The following is a 20,879-nucleotide window of genomic DNA, read 5'->3' as shown; positions in this document are numbered from 1 at the left end:
AAAGGGGAGGAGGCTTCTGGTCTTAATGAGTCCAAGGAATGGAGGGGAGAATGAGATGGGCAATTTTTGGGATATCTAGGGCACATGTGGCGTTGGGCAGAATAATTGGTGCAGGTGATCTTTGCTTGGCTGGGGACAAGCAGGGCAAGCTTCCGATCCTCATGTCTGGTGGCCATGAGGTCTGGTGGAGATGCTGTGGCTTTGCTGGAAAGCTCTGGTCCCTGATTCTGACTTGGGTCAAGGCTCCTGCTATCACCACCATATCTGCTTCCCTTGGGAACTCGACTCTCTATAACAATAACAACTTCCTCCTTTTATTGTGTTTATAGAATGCTCGACTTACTCTATTAGGGAGGTCATGTTGGGGTTTTGGGGGTACCTGTGACTTTTATCTGCATGGTGAACTCCTAGTGTGAAAATTCCTTCCATAAATGCATGTCAGCGAGTTGGAAGGGACTTCAGGGAACAGCTAGTCCCAGCCTCTCATCTGTAGATTGAGGCTCAGAGGGATTAACTCAATTACACAGCTGGTATCTGAGGCAAGATTTGAATACAGATCATCAAAGCTCTTAAGTCCTGTGTTCTTTCTTGTAAAACACAAAGAGAAAGAAGTAAATTTGTGGTTTAAATAAAAGATCACAGAGGAAAAGGACCTTATAGGTCATTGGATCTAGATAACTCATTTTGCAAGTGAGAAAAGTGATATCTACAGCAGACTTTCTTAATCTTTTCCCACTTGTGGCCTCTTTTTTGCCTGAGAAATTTTTATGTGACCATGATATAAAGGCATACAAAATAGGTTTATAGGTCAAACATTTATTGGTAGTAAATCAAAATTTCACAACTCCTGAATGCAGTTACGAGACCCCATATGGGATTTCTCAATGACTACTGAAGGATTTTTCTATCCTCATGCATCCCTGAGTCCATTTCAGAATTTCAAAGAAGGTGGCCTCTAGATCACGGTAGCACCTTGCCTATCTGAAACCTTTCTATAGGTCTCATACAGGTAGCTTTTTAAGCCATATGATTCTATTTTTAATTATATTATGACTATTACAGTGGGAGGTTCCATTTGGGCACAGATCTATTATGGGAGATTTATAAATAGAGTCCCTCCTTCAACTCAAGGCATGTGGTCAGCACTAAGGTCAACCAGCCAAGGTATATATTCAGGCTACATCCAATGATTACACTAGACTTGGCTGCTCCATGATCCAGCCCACCTCTGGCTCATCTACACCATTTCCATGGTCCATGTCTAAACCATTACCCAGGTTTTAGCTTCCTCTCAGTTGAAAGTATCAAAGAATCAAACATTAGAGATAAAGGGGATTGAAGCTGATTCAAATCCAGCCCTCCGACTTCACAGAGATATTGAGTGATTTCTCTAGCTAGATGGGATTTAAACTTGGGACTTCCTGATACCAAGCCCAGCATTTTATCTGTTCTCCTCTTCGAAGCTCTGGTTTCCTTTAAAACTCAGCTCAAGAACCATCTCCTGATGTGTATTTCCACCAGCTCCTAGTGTCCATTCCCCCTGTGTACTTTTTTTTTTTTTTTAAAAGGCATTACTTATTGTGCATTTATTCTGAATATATTTCCCTCTGTACCTGGAGTGTTGCCTGAGAGGATGTAAGCTCCTTGAGCACAGGACAGCTTCATTTTTGTTTTTTATGCCCCAGTGCCCAGCTCAGTCACTACTTAATAAAATGCCTACTGATTCCTCACCCTTTGGGGCCATTTGGGAGTTAGAAGGAAAGGGAAGTGATTTCTCAATGACTACTAGAGGACTTTCTGTCCCCATGCATCCCTGAGTCCATTTCACATCTGTAGTCTGTCCTAAAGCTTTGGGTTTTGTAATACCACATGGCCCCTACCTCATTAGGGGTTGAGGCTGAACCTTCCCAAATGTGGTTATTCCATCTACTCCATGAGAAAGTCTGGCCTTGTGGTCTTGTGTGGACTTGTTTGTTTGTGTTTGAAGCTTTCCAACTGTGACTTTGACGTCATGGCTAGGAGGCAAAGCGGGTATCCCAGGAGGGACAGCTGGTTATTTTGTCTCCTACAAATGCAGGACTCTGGCATGCATCCCTGGAGGAGTTTTAAGTAGGAGGTAAAGAAATGGGATGGAATAATGGGATACCAGGCTGAGCGGTGGTTTGGGGTTGAAGGTGCTGTTTCCTTCCCATCTCTGCCTCCCTTCTCCATGTGCCCAGCTGCCCTGCCCACAGCAGCCTGTGCCTTGGAGGGAATGGCGGTCAGCTCTCAGGCAGGAGAATACAGGAATCCTGCCAGCAGCTTCATCTCCGCCCAGTGTTTGTGGTCTTCTGGTCAACCCCATGTCTCTGTGTTGATTTCTTAGTTGCGTCAAAAAACCCAGAAGGTCTCCTAAAGATTCTCAGAAAGAGGTTTTGCAACAAGTTGGCCTTGACTGCCAAGTGATTGGATTTTTAAAAAAAGTTTAATCTGCCGTCAGGAATTCATAAATTTCAGCCTTGGGGGTAGGGAAGACTAACTTGAACATTTTTGAATAGTGGAAAAGAATGAAATAATTTGGTGGATAAAGGTCTAGATTTGGAGTTAAGTTTTAGCTCTTTCTTGATACTTGCTAGCACTGTGATCCAAGATAAATCATTTAAAATGATTTAAATCTCTTTAAATTAAATCTCAGTTCTCATCTGTAAAATGGGGCAGCTTGATGACATAGTGGATAGAGTACTAGACTTCATTTTCCTGACTGAGTTCAAATCTTGCCTCAGACACTTACTAGCTGCCTGACCCTGGGAAAGTCACTTAACCTGATTTGCCTCAGTTTCCCTATTTGTCAAATGACCTGGAGAAAGAATGACAATCCCAAATGGAGTCATGAAGCATCAGACATGATTAGAATGATTGAATAAGAACAAAATGGGGATTATGGGTCCTGGAGAACTTAGCTTACAGGGATGCTAGGGAGCCACAAATCAAATAAGGCTCATGATGTGCTTTATAAACTTAAAGGTATACTCTCCATTATTATAAGGGAAGGAGGGGACTGCAACTTGCCTCTCTGAATTTCTGAGGGACAGATTTAGAGAAAGTCTGGGGAAGAAATCACAAGAAACTGCTATATTTTGGCAATTTCCAGTAATTCGGGGTGGGGGGAAAACAATGCGAAATTGATTGAGAGAGCTATGGAGAAGTACTTTAATGAAGAAGGATACAATGAAATGGTAACTTCTAGTCACACATCCATCAGTGGAGGTCATCTGGTTCCATTTTACAGATTAGAACACCAAGATCCAAAGTGAGAAAGTGACTTCCTTAGGATCATACAAATGTTGTTGTTCAGGCATTTCCATGACCCCATTTGAGGTTTTCTTGGTAAAGATACTGGAGTGACTTGCCATTTCTATCTCCAGCTCATTTGACAGCTGAGGAGACTGAGTCAAAAGGGGTGAAGTGGATTGCCCAGGATCACCAGCAAGGAAGTATCTGAGGCAAGATTTGAACTCAAAGATAATGAGTCCTCTTGACTCCGGGCCCGGTCTCTATGCAGAGACAGGAATTGAATCCTTGTTCCTCTTATCCCATCCATCATAGGCAAATCACAGACTCCTGCAACATAACAAGATGTATGTCCAAGTTGGAAGCAATCTCAGCAGCCATCTGTTCTTGATGGAGAGTCCTTGACTAAAGACTTAGTCTTGGCTGGAAGATGAAATTCTCTACCTTCCAAGGTAGCCAGCTCCACTTTGGCACAGCTCTGGTTATTAGGATATTTTTCCTTACGTTTAACCTAAATCTAACTCCTTATAACTCCTCTCCACCTCCTCCCCAGGGGGCCAAAAAAAACCAAGCCAGATTAATTCTTTTTCCACATGACAGGGTCACCACAGTACTTGCTCAATGGAACTGTTATGAATCTTAGATATAAAGTGCTTTGCCAACCTTAAAGTTCTTTATAATTTTTTTTTTAACGATTAGTCTGGTCAGGTCAGCCAAGGAAATGAGCAAGGGGCTTGCCCTAGAGACTTGCATCTCTGCTCATGTGGCTTCACTCCTTTGGGGTCCTGCCGCTCCCTCCCAGCTTTGGGGGACCCAGATCAGCAGGGTTCTGTCATGGAGAGCTTTCTAGCTGCAGGGACCTCCTTTACAGTAAGAAGTCTTGGCCCTCTCCACCCCAAATTACTGGAAACTGTCAAAGCTTCAATGATTTATTATCTGAGACTCAAACCAGTTCTCCAAGTTTCAGATATGTCCCTCAAGCCTCTGAGCCATTGGTTGGGGGAAAGGGAGAGAGAAGAGAAAAAGAGAAGAGTAGATAAAGGGAGGGAGAAGGAAAAGAGAGACAGACAGATGGAGGGAGAGAGAGAAAAAGAGAAAGAGAGGGAGAGAGAAAAGGAGGGAGAAAAGGAGAGAAAGAGGACAGTGATAGACACAGAGAGAGGGGAGTGTAGGGGAAAGGATAGAGAAATGAAGGGAGGGAAAGAAAGAAAGGGGGAGAGAGGGAGAAAGAGAGGGAAAGAGAAAAGGAGAGAGGGAGGAAAAAATGAGATAGAGACAGAGACTCACAGAGACAGAGTGAGAGTGCTCCTTCTTATTATGGTCATTCTGGGATGAGAATCCCTGTTTAGCAGGGGAACTCAGGACTAAGATTTCTCCAAAGTGATTGGTGGGAGAGCTTTTGGGCTTGTGGAAGCATTTGAAAGCCATATCCTATCTCCAAACCCAACCTTTCCCCCACTATGTCATGCTATATCTCTTGAGTCATCCTGTCCGTGATTCCTTGCTGTATAACTGTAGCAACTGAAGTAGAGTCTATGTCTCATTTTCCCATGATCTTTGCGGGGTATCCAGTCAAAGCAATCTTCTGTAGCCCAGAGCCTGGCCCAGAGAGCAGCCACCTTACCTCCTTCCAGAGGCCTAAAATAGCAGATGTGGATTAGAATGTATCCCCAGTCACCCAACTCTGACAGTAATTTCTGAGGTCATTTCAAAGACTCCCATAGATTCAAGGGTAGTGATGTAAAATGTTTTATTTTTATTGATGTCTCTGATTTTTATATCACTTCCATGTCCAAATATATCTATTCCACCTGCATTGAGCTATTCTCTATGGCAAAGAATAAAAAAAAAGAGTTAAGAAGGAGATCCATGAAAGCATCCCATGCATTGGACAGTGTATGCAACATTCCATACCTGTGTGCTCCCATCTCTGGAAAGAAGGAAGGAGGGGTGCATTTTCTCAATTTTTCCCCAGGACTATGCTTGTGGGAATTGTTTTTTATTTTATCTCTGTCCTTTGCAAAGTGGAGAGAGCATGGGATGGTGGTTAGAATCCGTTTCAAAAAGAGCTAGCAAAACCAGGTTCTAGTCCCATCCAAACTCAGCCTGTTACCTTTTGTAATCAGTGTGTTACCTTTGGCTGCTTCAATTTCTTTGACTTTTAAATGGGGATACTAATAGTACCAACTCTCAGTGCTGTTGTGAGGATCAAATGAAGGCGTTTTAGTAAAGTTTATCTTAGCACTGTGCCCAGTATATAGTAGGCTTGTTTCTTACCCCTTCACACCCACTCCTGAATAACTTATTTCATCTCTGGGGTCCTCAGTTTCTCCATCTGTAAATGAGGGCATTGGACTAAATGCTCTCTATCTACTGACCTTTCAACTATATAAATCTAGGATCCTTTTCAAGTGTTGGATTAGAAGCTCTCTGTCTGCTGACCTTTCAGCTACAAATTTAGGATCCTTTTCAAGTGTTGGACTACATGCTCTCTATCTACCAACCTTTCTTTCAGCTATAAATCTAGGATCCCTTTTGAGTGTTGGATTAGAAGCTCTCTGTCTACTGACCTTTCAGCTATAAATCTAGGATCCTTTTCGAGTATTGGATTAGAAGCTCTCTGTCTACCAACCTTTCTTTCAGCTATAAATCTAGGATCCTTTTCTAGTGTTGGATTAGAAGCTCTCTGTCTACTGACCTTTCAGCTACAAATCTAGAATCCTTTTCAAGTGTTGGACTAGATACTCTCTATCTACCGACCTTTCATCTATAAATCTAGGGTCCTTTTTGAGTGTTGGATTAGAAGCTCTCTGTCTACCAACCTTTCTTTCAGCCATAAATCTAGGATCCTTTTTGAGTATAGGATTAGAAGCTCTCTGTCTACTGATCTTTCAGCTATAAATCTAGGATCCTTTTCGGGTTCTGGACTAGATGCTGTCTGTCTACCAACCTTTCTTTCAGCTATAAATCTAGGATCCTTTTTGAGTGTTGGATTAGAAGCTTTCTGTCTACTGACCTTTCAGCTATAAATCTAGGATCCCTTTTGAGTGTTGGATTAGATGCTCTCTGTCTACTGACCTTACAGCTATAAATCTAGGATCCTTTTCGGGTGTTGGATTAGAAGCTCTCTGTCTACCAACCTTTCTTTCAGCTATAAATCTAGGATCCTTTTTGAGTGTTGGATTAGAAGCTCTCTGTCTATTGACCTTCCAGCTATCAATCTAGGATCCTTTTCAGATTCTGGACTAGATGCTGTCTGTCTATCAACCTTTCTTTCAGCTATAAATCTAGGATCCTTTTCTCAGTATTTTGTGTATAGTAGCTCCTTGTTGAACTAAACCAATTGCAATTAAATCCAAGCAAATTGGCTGAATCCAAGAGAACTGGCGAGTGCACTTGAAATTAAACGGACTCAGTGGTGGTTGCTGTTGGAGCTGAATCTGTGCCGAACCAACCCAGGATGTTGATGTTTCTGCTGCCAAAAGGTGTTTTGCAAGCCAGGGACCATGCGTGCGTCAGTCCCGGCCAAATGCAGCGCTTACAAACTCACTTGAGATTCTGCCTGGCCTCTTAAAGTAGCTGCAGTATTCCAGCTTCTTGTGCATTTCATTTTCCCTTTTTCTCCCTTCCCATGAATTAGCCCAGAATGTAAACTTCTTGAGTGCAGGAATTAGGGTTGCCTGGCCAAGTCTCATGACCCTATGTTTCGGTGCAGGCTGGTATGCTAGATTCTGATTTTCCTGCTCCGATCCTGCAGGTGAGCTCATGGAGGCAAGTAGAGCATCACTCAGGGCTTGCTTGGTTGTGATTGTGCAGAGACTTTCCTTTCCTAATGAGTTTTTGGGGAATATAAGCTCTTCAGATTTTCAAGGGGGAAGGCACCGTTGGAAACCATCTATTTCTGTTAAAGTCCACCCTTCCAGGCTCCCAGGTTGACAACAGAGGTGACATACTTACGTCATGTGGCCAGCATTGCTCCAGATAGACCTTCAATGGCATTTATACCTGGTTCTTCTCTTCCCATCTTTACCTCCCTCCCTCCCTTTCTTTCTCTTTCTTCCTTTCTTTCTTCTGAAGCAATTGGAGTTAAGTGACTTGCCCAGGGTCACATAGCTAGGAAATGTTAAGTGTCTGAGACCAGATTCAGGTCCTCCTGACTTCAGGGCTGGTGCTCTAACCGTTGCACCACCTAGCTGCCCCTAGAGTAACTTTCTAAAACATTAGGTATTCCAAAAGAAATGGAAGAGGATCCATGAAACTATTCTAGGATGCCACATGTTGACTTAGAAAACCAGATATTAATGTTGTAAAATTTATATGTTATTGTATTTTTATTTATTTTGTTAAATATCTCCCAGCTATATTTTGATCTAATTAGGACCCCAATCTGGAGTATTATGGGACAAATGTGGCCTGGATCTGTATTTAACACCTCTGTTACCAAGAACGGATCTGGCTAGGTCTCTTTCCTGCTCAGCAATTTCCCATGGCTTACCTGTTGGACCAAATATAAATTTTTGTGTTTGGCCTTCAAAGCTCTTCATAATTAGCCACTGTTCCAGTTTTCTGCTCTTATTATACAATCCAAACTCACAATTTGAATCCTACCTTCCTGGCATTCTCAATATTCCTAACACATGACCCTCTGTTTCCCACCTCATTGTCTTTGCATTCATTGCCACCATACCTACAGCATCCTATCTCCTCCCCGCTGTCTCTTGGACTCTGATTTTCTTCAAAACCATCTTTTGGGAGGAGCCTTTATGGGCTCCTCAGTTGATCTTGCAACCCCCCAAGGTTACCTGGGGTCTGCTTGGTCTGTGTCCATGTGGGTTTATGTTGTCTCTGCTATTAAAATGTCAGCTTCTTCCAGGAAAACACTGTATGTGGTGTCTACAGCAATAATCTGAATGTTGTGAGATGATAAAGAGCAAGCTGAGCTCCAAAGAGAAGACAGGAAGAAATACCTCCTCCTGCTCTTTTGTAGAAGTGAAGGTCCAAGGATGGGAAAATTGCATAGAACATCAGAAATTTTTTTTTGATAGTTTTGGTTTTTGCTAAATTCTCTCTCTCTCTCTCTCTCTCTCTCTCTCTCTCTCTCTCTCTCTCTCTCTCTCTCTCTCACCCCATCCCCCACCCCTCCATTCTTGGCAGGTGCTAGTCTAGTGTTTTATTTAACAGAGAAGGATGTGGAGGACTAGAGGGAAAATGACTTGGTTAGAGATCCCAGTAATAAGAACCAGTATTAGAGCTTTTGTTTTGAACCCATGTCTTTGTTAAAGGAACAAATCCAATTCTTCCTGCACTCACGTGTACACACACACACATACACTGCAGATTTGGCTTCTTGCTGTGTTTCAGAAGGCCGAAGGCTGTGGGGGGATAAGTACAATTCCCTGGTCTGCCTCTCTTGGCAATTAGTCTTATCGAAAGGGTGAAGGGGCCCTTGCTGATTTGGGTATTCTGGCTTGAATCAGCTTCCTGCCTATCCCTCTAGGCCTGGCTGGCACAATCAGCTAGTAGTTTGGGGCTAAGTTTGATCCTGTGTGTGTGCAAGTTGGGGCAGCCAAGCGTTTCCGGAGTAGTGAGCCATCATTTGTGGTCACGTCCTTGGAGCTCCCAGCGGGAGATCCAGGGGAAAGAAGGTGCCCTCCCAGATTTCCTTGAAACATTCCCTTCATTATTTCATATCTTCAGCATTCTGTCACATTCATATAACATAACTTGCTCAACCATTCTCCATTTGCTTGGTATCCATTTCTTTACCATAATAGAAATAGCTTCTGTAAATTCTTTATTACTATTATTATTATTAATTATTATTTAGTCATTTTAGTCATCTCCAATTTTTTGTGACTGTAAATACTTTATGGCTATCATTATTATTAATTATTGTTTAGTCATTTTAGTCATGTCCAATTCTTTGTGACTACATTTTGGTTTTCTTGGCAAAGAAAGTAGTTTGCCATTTCCTTCTCCAGCTTATTTTACAGATGAGGAAACTGTGGCAAATAGAATTAAATGACTTGTTCAAGATTACACAGGTAGTAAGTTGAGGACAGATTTGAACTCAGATCTCCTGGGTCCAGGCCTGACACAATGGCGTCCCATAGTTGCATCAAATAATAATAGTTAACATTCATATAGCACCTACTATGCATCAGACGCTGTGCTGAATGCTTTACAATTATTATTTCATCTCATCCTTATAATATCCCTGGGAAGTAGTTGCTAAAGTTATTATTTTTATTTTATTGTTGAGGAAACGGATATAAACAGAATAAGTGACTTTATTAAAGTTGCACAAAAAGCACTTGAAGCTGAATTTGAACTTGGAACTTCTTGGTCCAAGTCCAGCGCTCTATCCACGGTACCACCCAGCTTCTTCTGACTTGCCTAAGTCACAGCTACTTTCTCTGATCCCTTTGGCATATAGGCTTAGTAGTACAGGATCTGCGATTCACTCTTGGTTCTGTAACTCTATGTGTGACCTTAGAGAAATAATTTCTCTCTGGGTTTTCCATTCCTCCTTTGTAAACTTGTACAAAAGACTGCAAATAGAGGCCGGCCCCAAAGCTGTGGATGACCCCGTGCTCCTTCTTTGGATGCATGTGGTACCAGGAGGGGACATCAGAGAGAGAGAGTTGTGTTACTTCCCTCAGTCCTGGAGCCAGATCTGAATTTGAGTTTTCAGTGCAGGGAGATGAAGTCAGGGAAGATGATGTGACTCAGGGAATCTGAAAATTTGCTCCACATGTTTTCTTCAACAGAACAGAGATCAAGGACTGTCTCTTTTTGCCTTTTTATCCCAGTACTAAGCTCAGTACCAATGAGATAGGTGATACCCAATAAATGCTTGTTGATGATTAATTGGAGGCCAAGTAATAAAAGCCTCACTTTTCCCCATCTATGAGATGGGAATATTAATTGTATGCTCATTCCATCACTATTTCAGGAATAGTTTAGGATTATCTAGAAGAGGGTTTATTAAACCTTTTCCATTCACAACCTTTTTAGCCTGAGAAATTTTTAACATGACTGCAGGTATATAAAATAGATATACAAATCAAACATTTACTGATAATAAATCATAATTTTGTGACCCCCACATTCAGGTATAAGACCCTATAGAGGGTCATGTCTTACAGTTTAAGAAGCCTGGACCTAGAGGGCTTGTTCATATGTGCTTGGATTTCTTTGTAATATTAGGAATATTGTGGGATAATATTATAGGAATAGAAATTGTATACATAAGTTAGTTACTTATAAGTTAACATAAGAAGTTATAGATACTAATGTATCTATATATATGTATATAGATATCTATATCCTCTTTAGATATAGCTACTTATGTGTAGATATAGATATATGTATCACAAATTATATAAGAAGTCCATTTATGTTTATGTAATCATTTTGTCTATTGCTCTCTTGGGTCTGCTTCCCTCATTTTGTATCAGTTCATGTAAATCTTCTCAAATTTCTCTATTATCATATTTATAATTTTCTATTATAATATAATCTATTATAATTCTAATATTCTCTATTATCATATTTATAATTTCTTACCACACAGTCATATTGTATCCCATTTATCCACCTGTGGTTTAGTGTTTCTCAGCAGCCTGCTTTGTTTCCAAAACTTTGCTATTTGGTTTCCTTTCACAACCAGAACACAATGTAACGAGGTTGGATCTTTAGGAAGATGTGATGATTTTCTGGGTTGGGACTTGGGCCATGAACCATAAGAGAGTTAACCAGGATTAGAGAGCCAAGACATGGAAGGGGCCTTGGAACTGATTTAGTTTAGAGGTCCTCAACCTGGAGTCTGACCTTTTTTATGCCTCTGACTATTTAATAACTGTATTTTAATATAATTGATTTCTTTTTTTAGTCCTACTGCTTATTTTATGCATTTAAAAATGTTTATGTTGAGAAGAGGTCCACAGGATTCTGCACACTGCCAGAAGTCTGTGATGCACAAAACTGTTAAAAGTCTCTGATCTCGTTCATGCCCCTCATTGAAAGATAAGTAAACTGAGGTCCAGAGAGATTGGTCCCACACTTTTTAGGATCAGGGCTAAGATCTGAATATAGAACTAATGACTCCAAATAGACCCAGTTGGGACCTGAGAGGCCATCAATGAGTCCAATCTCCTCATTTTACAGATGAATAAACTGAGGCCTGAGACGATTAATTAAATTCCCTATATATCATTTATCACATATAAAGTTAAAGGTAGTTCTTCTGATTCCAAAGTCAGAGCTCATTTCACTGCAACATGTATCCCTTCTTCTTCCAGCACTGAAGATTTGGAACACACCTTCTGTGGTCAGGAAGGGGCAAGGAAAAGAGAGTTTTAGAAATTCTTCAAGTTTGCCTTGTGCTCGATTCTCCAAATATATTTAATTTTTATTCCAAAAGCAAAAAAAAAAAAAAAAAAAAAAAAGCATTTTTCTGATGGAGAGAAAACACTACTGGGTGTTAAATTTCCTCCCGGAGGGTACTTTGTATTTATCATCACGCCCCTCAGTTCCTCTACCACAGCCAACTTTTGGAAAAGCATGGCAAAATGAAGAGAAAAAAATTATTAAAATTCTTTTGGACTTGTAAGCTGCATCTTTCCTAATGCTTCAAGCTGTTTGCTTACTCTGTCTTCAGAGGATGAGACACTTCTTGGCTTTTTAAATACCCCACGATATCCCAGATCTGCCTGAATCATTTCTTCTTATAGGCTTTGCAAGTTTCATGAGCTTATGGCCGCCAGGTTTTCAGAAACCGCTCGGTGAAACCGCTCGGTTGTAGGCCATCTGGACCAATGGCTAACACAGCTGCAAGTGGTTTTTACATTATTAGCTGGATGCCATTATCAAACATCTGTGCCAGCTCTGTACATTTAGCCATCTTATCCTTTGAAATTCTCTTCCATTCTTTAAAATTGAATTCTTAATAAATGTAACAAATTCTTAGCAAATGCAGTCGTTTTCCTTTGCCAGACCAGCTCAGATTTTGGGATGTGGGGGGGGGGGGGTTAATCAGGGTTCAAAGACTCGCCTAAATCAGAGCTAGTAAGTATCAGATATCTGAGACCAGATTTGAATTCAGAGGCTCTATCCACTGTGTCACCTAGCTAGCCCTGCTCAGATTTCTAAAAATTAATTAATTAATTAATTTTGCTGAGGCAATTGGAGTTAAATGATTTGCCAGGGTCACACAGCTTGGAAGTGTTAAGTATCTGAGATCAGATTTGAACTCGGGTCCTCTTGAATTCAGATGCTCTATCCATTGCACCATCTAGCTACCCCACTGCTCAGATTTTTAAAGTAATACCATATTCTGACTTGACACTTAAATGTCCCCCCCCCCCATCTTGATATCTTCATCAACCTTGTTCCTTGTTTGTGTATATTTGCATACTTATATAAGAATCCATCTTTTCATTATGTTGTTATAATTATATATTGTTTAAAAAATTCAAATTCTGGTTTTAGTTTAGTTAATCTTAATTTTAGTGGAAAAGGTCTAGCAACCTGACCAGCTGGGGAGTTAATTAGTTTAATAGCCAGCCTCAGAATGGATTTGGGTCCTACATTCTCCAAAGGGAAGACTCGGCAGAGAATTTGGTATATGACATATAAGGGATGGTGCTTTCCCCCCCAGAGGCTATACATAGATACCCAATACACATTGCATTGCAACACACATGTACACACATGCATGCTTTTGTAAGTATTATACATGTACATACACAATGTGTATGTGTATGTGTGTGTGTGGGGAGACCCTGCCAAGATTTCAGCTCATGGAACACTCCCCATTTGTGCTGATGTAAGTGGGAATGACTGATGCTGTCAGAAGGAATCTGGGCTTTATCTCTGGAGGAGGTTGAAGGAATTCTGGCTAGGAAACTGATGGAGTTGGGTGCACAGGTGGTATTTTCATTTCTTCTTCCTGCTGGTAGTTGTGACAGAAGAAGAGAAAGCATTATATAGGGAGAGAACAGCTGGGTACATAAGTGGTGGAGAAGAGGATTCGATTTCCTGGAACACGGCCTCTAGTTCCAGAACGATGGGCAAGGAACAAAGTGTGCCTGCCTCCCCTGTTTGTGATAAAGAGTGTTGTCATGAGATCATGGCTTTAGAATGGGAAGGAATCTTCCAATTCAGCTCATTTATTTTACTGATGGAGAAAATGATCCAGAAAAAAAAAGAAGCTGCTTATCTAAGTCACATATAAGTTGTAAGTTATTGATATATATATATATGTACTACTCTACTACTTCTTGACTTCCTAGCTGTGTACCCATTTAATCCTTTTTGCCTCAGTTTCCTCATCTGTCAAATGAGCTGGATAAGGAAATGGCAAATCACTGCAGTATCTTTGCCAAGAAAACTCTAAATGGGGTCACAAAGAGTTGTTCATAATTAAAACAACTGAACAAAAGCTACAAAAACTTCTAGACAGTGAGCTCCATGTATCTTATTTTGTTATTCTTTTTTTACTTGGTCCGGTTGGGGCCCAAGCTATGGGCCTTTGTAGATTCCCTAGCACCTCATACAGCAGTCTGGGATATAGAGCAAAGATTGGATATGGAAACAAAAGTCTTGGATGCAAATGCTGACTTTGTGATTTGCTTGCCATTTGGTTAAGAGCTAGCCAGTTCAACTCTTTAGGGCCCAGTCTACCCCTCTGAAATGAGGCCTTTGAGTCAGAGAATAAGCCCTTCAGTTTAAAGTAGCAAAGCATTGGATTCAAAACATGCTGTAAATTGGGGAATGGCTATATAAATTATGGTACATAATTGTGATGGAATATTACTGTGCCATTAGAGACAGCCCAGTGTAGGGAGGCTGGGGTGAACTGGTATGCAGGGAAGTAAGCAGAGCCAGGTAAACTAGTAAACAGCATTGTAAATGGAATTACGATCTGGGGACAATGGACTTTTTCTTTTTCCTGGCATATAATTACTTCCAATCCCTGAATCTAGACTTTTTTAATCAGTTGTGCTTTATGGAATGTTCTCCTTTACTCTTGCTTCCTGAACTCCCCAACCCTTCCCCCTAACCCTAATACCTTCCCTCTGTTATTAATTTCCTATTAATTCTATAAAGGAATTTTGCATTTTCATGTCACCATTAGATTGTAAGCTCCTTGAGGGTAGAGATTGTCTCTTGGCTTTTTTTGTATGCCCAGTGCTTGGAAAAGCACCTGCATGCAGTAGGTGCTTAATAAATGTTTACTGATTGATTGATGATCTTCCTCCAGAATTCAGCTTAAATCACACTTTCTATAAAGAGCAGATTTTATCTGCAAAGCTCCTAGCCAGTAACTGATGGTTAATAATTCCTTGTTCCTTCTCCAATCCTTATTCCCCTAATCCCCCCATTGCTAGTTCCATCTACTGATAATACCTTTCCATTAAATTTCCCATTTATGCTCTCTCTTGTATGCTGGAAATTGTTCATATGTTGGCTCCTCCAATAGAATGTAAACCCCGGAAACTGTGTTTTGGATTTTCTTGGTATCCTTAGCAGTAGTAGATACTTAATAAACGTTGATGATTGGTTGAAAAAAGAATAAAATTAAAACCGAATGTTGTGTAAGTATAATAACCAAGTTTGGCCCCAAAGAACACATTTGAGAATGTACAAGTGATAAAGTGGGATGCTATCAATGTGGAATGTTAAATAGTTTTTTGGAGGGTCAGTCAACAAACATTTATTAAACATTCTCTGTGCCGGGGACTGCCCTGAGACTTAGGGCATCATCACACGTGATATTGTACTTGGTTTATGTATTGGCTGGTTTTGTTGAGATTTTTTCCTTTTTCTTTTTCATTATAAAATGGCTCCTGAGAAGGAATATGCTAGTAAAAAGATAATACTATTGATCAAAACAAATGAGGAGGAGTGGAAGTAGAGGTGGAGCAGGGCCAGAACTGGTGGAAAGCTGTACAGAATGACCTCTCACCTTCCTTTCAATTCCAAGACTGATTTTGTGAGGTGGGGGGAATGGGTATTTACCCCTAGCTCCAGGCAGGCTGACTGTCACCAGAGAAACAGAGATGAAGCCGAGCTCAGATCCTAGCCTTTGATTTATATTCCAGTAGGACAGCGGTCTATGCTTGGAAACCACAGTCCCACAGCTGGCTATATATGAAGCAATTAGGGAAACCATTCATCCTGTTGGGAGATGGAAAGTAAAATCAGTCCCACAGTTTTGTTCGACACCGAAGATGAGGGTGAGATAGCAAACTCAGAAGTGTTTTCAAAATTTAACAAACAAAACAAGCAAAAACATTCCTCCCATTCCTTAAGGACCAGGTATTGGATTTGGGGTTTAATTTGTAGCCCGATGAGCATCTGGTAAAGAGATCCAGTGAGGAAATACCTGATTTAGACAGTTGAAGAAAAGAGTGATTAAGAGAAGTTTGAGGATTTCCTTTCTCTTAAAGGGTTCCAGGAAACTTCAGTCGGTCCAGGCCGTGCTTCTTAGAGATGGAGTGTTGACAATTAGGATTGCCTAATTGTGTAGCAGCAGCAGCAGTAGCAATAATAGCATAGCTGCAGCAGCAGTAACAGTAACAGCAGCAATAGTACCTGTAGGATTAGTGGTAGTAGTAGCAGCAGTAACAGTAGCAGCAGCAATAGGACCTGTAGCAGTAGCAGTAAAAGTAATAGTAGTTGTAGCAATAGCAGCAACAGCAGTAACAGTAGCCGCAGCTGTAGTAGTGATAGTAGTAGTAGCAGTACAGTAGCAGCAGCAGAAGTATAGCAACAGCAGTAGCAGTAGTGGTAGTAGTAGTAGCAGTAATAATAGCAGCAGTAGTAGCAATAGTACCTGTAGCAGCAACAGCAGCAGTAGCAGTAGCAGTAATAGTAGTTATAGCAATAGCAGCAGCAGCAACAGCATTAGCAGTAATAGCAGTAGCAGTAGCTGTAGCAGTAGTGATAGTATTAGTGGTAGTGATGGTAATAGTAGTGGTAGTAGTAGTAGTAGTAGTAGTAGTAGTAGTAGTAGTAGTAGTAATAGTAGTAGTAGTAGTAGTAGTAGTAGTAGTAGTAGTAGTAGTAACACTATAGCAGCATTAGCAGCAGCAGCAAAAGCCTTTTCTTCTGTCCAATTCCAAATCTCTTTTTCTCTGGCTATCCAAACTTATTTCAACTACTTGGGTAATGGTGGTGGAGAGTAGACAAATGGCTTGAAAAATAAAGTTGTTATTGACATATTTGTCTTAATCATTTTTATTTCTGAATGTAGCTTTCCTGGTTGTTCCTTCCAGCAAGCCAGCTCTTATAACTAAAAAATCCCTCCAAAACAACTAAAAACACCAAAACTTAATTGGAAAAAATAATAAATCTAAATTTTGAAAAGAATGGAATATTAGCTTAAATAAATCACTCAGACAAGGAAGAAGCTGTATGTTAGTACCCATGAGGTGTCCCAGATCATTGCATAATGCTTTCCCAGCCACAAAGCAGAGCACAGCAACTGCAAAAATAAGAAAGAGAGAGAAGGGAGCGAATAGAAAGCAGTTCAGTAAAGCAAAGGCATCAATTGGGTTGGATTGTAAATGCAGTATTCCACACTCCTAGGACCCCCCCCCCCCCACCTCTTTGATGAAGGGAGGGAGACATGTTTTCTTGCCTCTTCAGCAACAAGCTTGGTCCTTATAAGGCAGGAGTATAAAGGATGAGAGTGACTGACCCTGGTGTCCTTTCAGAGAGTTTTCCTGCTCTACCCCTCCAATTTTTTTTTTTTTAAGTCATGATCAAATCTGTATGAAGTAGGACCTGAGTTCAAATTCCATGTCTTCTTCTTACACTGTTGTATGTGTACAAGGGCTCAGTTCCCTCATTTGAATATTTTGTGTGTTAGATTAGCTGTCTCACAAGTCCTTTCTATCTCCAAATTTGTTCAGAAACTATGAGGGGGAGCAGAGTTAGACCTGTCTGGAGGACTTGAGTTCAAATTCTACCTCAGACATTGATCAGCCATGTGACTCTTGGCAAGTCACTTAAGAGCTTTCTGCCTCAGTTTCCTCATTGTACAGTAAGAGCAATCATAGCACCTATCCTCAGGTTGTTGTGATAACTTGTGAGCTCTTTGCAGAGGTCAGAGGCTGGGTAAATGCTGGCTGTGATTCCAGGCCCCTTTAAGGTTCTGAGCTGATCCAACTCACCCCCACTTCAGGGCCCAAATCTTTTTTTGGCTGTCGGGTGGAGAGGCGAGTGAGATCATGCTTTGTTAAATTTCTTGTTTTCTGGGCTTCCCAACAGGCCAAACTGGTTCGGTACATTAGCAAACAGCGGCAGTGCAAGCTCAGTGTGGCCCCTGGGGAGCGGACAGTGGAACTCAACAGCTATCCGCGCTTCAGCGACTGGCTGTACACCCTGAACGTGAGGACGGAAGTGGGACAGGTGAGTCCTGTGGGGCGGGGAAAGGGAGGGGTGCTGGGGCTGCGGGGGCATTTGGGTCTCCAGTCATAAGGGGTGAAGCATCGAGGACTCAGATTGGATCCAGCGGCCTGAGCTTGGGGTGAGGTGAAACAGGACAGATAGTATTACGCCTATTTATTCTGAATCCTGTGCTTGTTTTTAGCCATTTTTCAGTCATGTCTGACTCCTTATGACCCTATTTGGAGTTCTCTTGATAAAGAAATGGAGCAGTTTACCCCTGCTTTCTCCAGTTCATTTGATAGATGAGGAAATTAAGGCAAATTGGGGTAAATGACTTGCCCAGGATCTCATAGCTAGTAAGTGTCTGAAGCTGGATTCGGATTCTGATTTTGCACGATGATGCCCCCTAGCAGCCCCTGATTCCTATAGATTTAGTGGATTTTTCTGACTTTATCTCTGTAGGGATCTACTCCTGTTTAGGTCTTTGTCATAAAATGGCATCAAGGACAGGAATGGGGGGGGAGGCGAGAAATAGAAAAGGAGGAAAATCATTTAACATATTTGGGCTTCTATTTCCTTATCTATTAAATGAGAAAATTCAAAGAGAGAGCCCGCATACTTTGATATATTTAGCCAGGGGAAAATGGGATAAATGCTGCATGAAAGATCCCTTCATGGATGGCCTTCAGCAATCACAATAATAATAGCTATCTTTTACCGGGTTTGCTTTTCTATATGGCAGGGTATGAGATCATGGCATCATAAGTTTATGTAGAACAGGAGGTCTAAATGTATTTATGAGAGAGGCAGTGTGAAGTCTGGAGATGTGGATTTGGGGTACCGGTTTTTGTCTTTACTAACGATGTGGCTGTAGAAAGGGCATTTAGATTCTTAGACCCTCACTTTCTCATCAATGAAATGGAGATGATGTATACATACTGCCTACCTTATAGTGTTGCATATAAATGTGTGTTTTTATTATTGGGCCTAGACATTTAACGTGGGATTTGTAGGTCATTATAGTCGGTGTAGTTGGTCTGAAGGTTTTTTTGCAATAATAAATAATAATTAAAAAAAACTAATTACTTAGCACATCTGAACCAGTTGGCCAGTAGGATCCAACCCTCCATTGTCTAATTGATTGCTGCCAGGTGTCCTGTGAGCAGGAGAGTATTAATTGTTAAGTATGAGGGTAAAATATTCATGTGGCTCACACAAGTTGATTTCTAATCGAGGATCCCATTATTGGGGATACATGGCTGGGAGGAATTAGACACTCCTGGTCTTGGGGAAGAAGCTGCTAGAGAGAAACAAAATGAAGCTAAAAGGGAAGGAGGGGATGAGTGAGAGAGCAAGCGTTATAGGAACAACAAGAAATGAATTCAGTTGAGTGACCAATTTAATAGTAAATTGAATGGGTCATAGAACATTATATTAGTGATTAGGGGATGAAAATAAGAAGCAACATTTTTATGTACTTAGTTTTGTAGCGCATTTTACAAATATCATATCATTTTATCCTCATTTCCTATTTTTAAATATCTCTGTCTCTTTGTATCTCTCTCTCTCTCATTCAATGACTTGTCCAGGGTAATACAGTTAGTAAATGTGTAAGGCTGGATTTGAACTCTTTACTCCAGGGCTGGTGCTCTATCCACTGGGCCACCTAGCTGTTCCTACAAATGATCTCTTAATGGCTTTTTCTCTGTCTGACCTCTCAAAAATCTTTCATGTTACCGATTCCCTTTTTCTTGATATTCTCTTTTCCTCTAGTTTTCATGACACTCTCCTGCTTCTCTTCCTATTTGTCTAATCCCGTTTGCCTTCTCTGCTGGATTCTCAGCTGTGTCATGGCTCATGCTGTGGCTCAGCCATATTGACAGTGGGCTTCTCCCATGGCTCGTTCCGGGGCTCTCGTCCCTTCTTCCTCTTTACCATTTTCACTTGCTGATCTCATCTGCTCCTGGGGTTTCAACCATCATCTCTACACACCATTCTCAACTCTTTGTCTACCCCTAACCTTTTTTTTTTTTTGCTATCCAGCTGTCATCTCGAACTGGGTGTCTTGTGAGCAAATTCAGCATATTCAAAAGAGAACTCTTTATTTTGCCCCCAAACTTGTCCCTCTTCTGAGGATATCTTGTAGAAAATTTAATTTGTCCAAAACAGAACTCATCATTTTGCCCCCAAACTCTCCCCTCTTCTAAGTTTCTCAGTTACTGCCAAAGGTATACCATGCTCCCAGTCACCTGGGCTCACCTGGGCTCACAATGTAGATTTCATTTTCAGTTTCTCATTGTCACCACCTGTATCAGTCAGTGGTCAAATTCTATTATTGATATCTTTGGAACATCTCTCCTATCTCCTCCTCCTTTTCTTTTTGACACTGTGACTACACTGATGCTGGTCCCTCATCATTTGACTTTTGGATTATTGAAATAGCTGCTTGATTGATCTTTGTCTCCATGCTCCACTGTGTCTTCCATTCATTGGTCAAATTGATCTTCCTAAAGCTCAGGTCTGACCTATCACTCCTTATTCCAATTCTATAAACTCCAGAATCAATTATAAAATCTTCTTTTTGTCTTTTAAAGCTTTCCATGATTTGGTTCTTCTTGCCCTTTTCAGTCTTATACCTTAATCCTCTTCTGAGAACCAATGCTACTGCTCTCCTTTGCTGTTTCTGGTAGATGATATGCCGTCTCCTGACCCTTGAAGTTATTATCAGCTGTTCCCCATTCTTGGAACTCTCTTCCTCGTCATCTTTGCCTCTTGGCTTTTCAGGCTTCCTTCAAGTCATATCTGAAGTCGGCATTTTCTGCAAGAAGACTTTCTCAGTTCTCCTTAGTCTTATTACTGTCTCTCTGACATCACCCTCAATTTATCCCTTATATTTTTTGTTTATACATAGTTATTTGCATGTTCTGTTCTCCCATTAGATCATGATCTTCTTGAAAATGTGGACTGTTTTTTGTCTTTTTTGTAACCCCATCACTTAGCACGAAGCCTGGCGCATTGTAAGTAAATGCTAGTTCACTGACAAATAGTAGCTGATATGAATTGTCAATTATTCTGAAATGCCATTTCACCCTTCTTCTTTCTTTCCCCTCATTAATATTTTGCCATTCAAAACATTGATCATTGGAGAAAAAGAAGACTTTTTAATATTCTTTGCATTCCTCTTCCTGATCATTCCCTTGTTTTTGATT

At 40.9% G+C, this 20,879-nt stretch overlaps 1 protein-coding gene across 5 annotated transcripts in view; it reads left to right on the top strand.

The window, feature by feature from the left end:
* Nucleotides 1-20,879, top strand: part of KSR1 (kinase suppressor of ras 1) — a 206,750-nt gene that overhangs the window by 99,270 nt on the left and 86,601 nt on the right. For all 5 annotated transcript variants that reach the window (XM_051992363.1, XM_051992364.1, XM_051992361.1 and 2 more), the window contains exon 2: nucleotides 17,551-17,691. In XM_051992363.1, the coding sequence (XP_051848323.1) occupies nucleotides 17,551-17,691 (141 nt within the window). The remainder of the gene's footprint in view (nucleotides 1-17,550; nucleotides 17,692-20,879) is intronic.

This window comes from Antechinus flavipes, chromosome 4 (genome assembly GCF_016432865.1).
Source record: "Antechinus flavipes isolate AdamAnt ecotype Samford, QLD, Australia chromosome 4, AdamAnt_v2, whole genome shotgun sequence".
Taxonomy (NCBI): domain Eukaryota; kingdom Metazoa; phylum Chordata; class Mammalia; order Dasyuromorphia; family Dasyuridae; genus Antechinus; species Antechinus flavipes.
Note: the sequence above shows the minus strand (reverse complement) of the source record. Positions and strands in the feature narration are given on the sequence as shown.